Source organism: Mus caroli, unplaced genomic scaffold (genome assembly GCF_978045245.1).
Source record: "Mus caroli unplaced genomic scaffold, Mus_caroli_1 scaffold_14, whole genome shotgun sequence".
NCBI lineage: Eukaryota > Metazoa > Chordata > Mammalia > Rodentia > Muridae > Mus > Mus caroli.
In genome coordinates, this window is record NW_028227269.1 from 32057920 (window position 1) to 32060000 (window position 2081).

Consider the following 2081-nt stretch of genomic DNA (forward strand, 5'->3'; position numbering starts at 1 on the left):
CAATGACACCGCTGCCCCCAAACTTTCCGCCCGCACGGAGGTATAAGAGCCGCCAAGTCCACAGCCCGCGCCCAACTCTCAGACACCTCGCGGGCTCGCCAGCACCGGCACCGGCTGCACTAGGCCCGAACGGGGCGCGCTTGCGGCCGTCGGGCGCCTTCTTTTTGGACCTCGGGGCCCTCCACACCGTCCCCTCCCCCGCCCGCCTCCCTCCCCGCCTCCAGCGCCCTCCCCGCGGAGGTCCCCCCACCCCCATCCCGCCTCCCTGCGTCCTCCGGGCCGCACCGCCCGGGCCGGCGCCGAGCGCGGGGAAGCTGGCGGGCTAGGGCGCCCCGCTCCTCTGCTCTACCCTCCCCCGTCCCGGCTCCGCGAGGCCGCACGTCGCCGCCCGCGAGATGATGCAGGACGTGTCCAGCTCGCCAGTCTCTCCGGCCGACGACAGCCTGAGCAACAGCGAGGAGGAGCCGGACCGGCAGCAGCCGGCGAGCGGCAAGCGCGGGGCTCGCAAGAGACGCAGCAGTCGGCGCAGCGCGGGCGGCAGCGCGGGGCCCGGCGGGGCAACGGGCGGGGGCATCGGAGGCGGCGACGAGCCGGGCAGCCCGGCCCAGGGCAAGCGCGGCAAGAAATCTGCGAGCGGAGGCGGCGGCGGCGGCGCGGGCGGCGGTGGTGGCGGCGGCGGCGGCAGCAGCAGCGGGGGCGGGAGCCCGCAGTCGTACGAGGAGCTGCAGACCCAGCGGGTCATGGCCAACGTGCGGGAGCGCCAGCGCACGCAGTCGCTGAACGAGGCGTTCGCCGCCCTGCGCAAGATCATCCCCACGCTGCCCTCGGACAAGCTGAGCAAGATTCAGACCCTCAAACTGGCGGCCAGGTACATCGACTTCCTGTACCAGGTCCTGCAGAGCGACGAGCTGGACTCCAAGATGGCAAGCTGCAGCTATGTGGCCCACGAGCGGCTCAGCTACGCCTTCTCGGTCTGGAGGATGGAGGGAGCCTGGTCCATGTCCGCGTCCCACTAGCAGCGGAGCTCCCCACCCCCTCGGCAGGCCGGAGACCTAGGTAAGGACCAGCTCCGGGGATCGATCGGGCCAGGCCGCGGGTCCCCTGGTCACCTCACCACTGTGCTGGGTATCCTCCCCACCCCCCTCCACTCTCCTCGCTGCCCTCCACCTAGCCAGGCACCGCCACCTCATTCCACCCGCATCCCTGACAAGCAGTTCAGTCCCCACAGGGGAAACAGGTCCTAGGGTCGGGGAGAACCAGTGTGCCCAGAAGATGTGTATGTGTGTGTGCGCGCGCGGGGGTGTGCATGACAGAAGACTGAGAAAGTCAAGCATAGGGGCCTTGTGACCAGAAGGCCATCCCCAAACCCCTTTCTTTCTTCTTTAAAATTCCCTTCTTAAAACAACTGTTTCCAAATTCCACCCCCTTCTTTCCGCCCACCCACTTCCTCTTGCCCTTGGGCTGAAATCCTTCCAGGTTGTTCAGCGAAAATTCTCCCTGGTAGTGATAACAGGGCTTAGCGGTCATAGAAAACAGCCACAGAGACATCCTCAATAACCGACTTTCCCCTCTGGGTTTTTGCAGATGTCATTGTTTCCAGAGAAGGAGAAAATGGACAGTCTAGAGACTCTGGAGCTGGATAACTAAAAATAAATCTATATGACAAAGATTTTCTTGGAAATTAGAAGAGCAGAGACCAAATTCCCAAGAATCAGGGCGTGGGGCACACTTTTAAAAGAGAAAGCGAGACAGGCCCGTGGACAGAGATTCCCAGAGGGGCTGCAGCAGCACCCCCCACACCTCTGCATTCTGATAGAAGTCTGAACACTCGTTTGTGTCCCCCCTCCCCCACTTTTTGACGAAGAATGTTTTATTTTTATTTTTCATGCATGCATTCTCAAGAGGTCTTGCCAATCAGCCACTGACAGGAAAGGCATCGCTGTGGACTGGCTCCATTTTAAAATGGTAACAATCAGAGGAATTTTAACAACACCTTTAGAAATAAAAACGCTGGGATCAAACTGGCCTGCAAAACCATAGTCAGTGAATTCCTTAAAAACCATACTTCCTCTGAAGGAAAA

At 61.6% G+C, this 2081-nt stretch overlaps 1 protein-coding gene across 1 annotated transcript in view; it reads left to right on the plus strand.

Annotated features, from left to right (window-relative positions):
- The first annotated feature begins 280 nt into the window (after positions 1-280).
- The window catches only part of Twist1 (twist family bHLH transcription factor 1), a 1900-nt gene continuing 99 nt past the window's right edge, over positions 281-2081 (plus strand). The window contains exons 1-2 of the mRNA XM_021179496.2: positions 281-1056; positions 1585-2081. The exon at positions 1585-2081 is cut by the window's right edge and continues 99 nt beyond it. Coding sequence (XP_021035155.1) covers positions 396-1016 — 621 coding nt within the window. The 5' untranslated portion in view covers positions 281-395 and the 3' untranslated portion in view covers positions 1017-1056; positions 1585-2081. The remainder of the gene's footprint in view (positions 1057-1584) is intronic.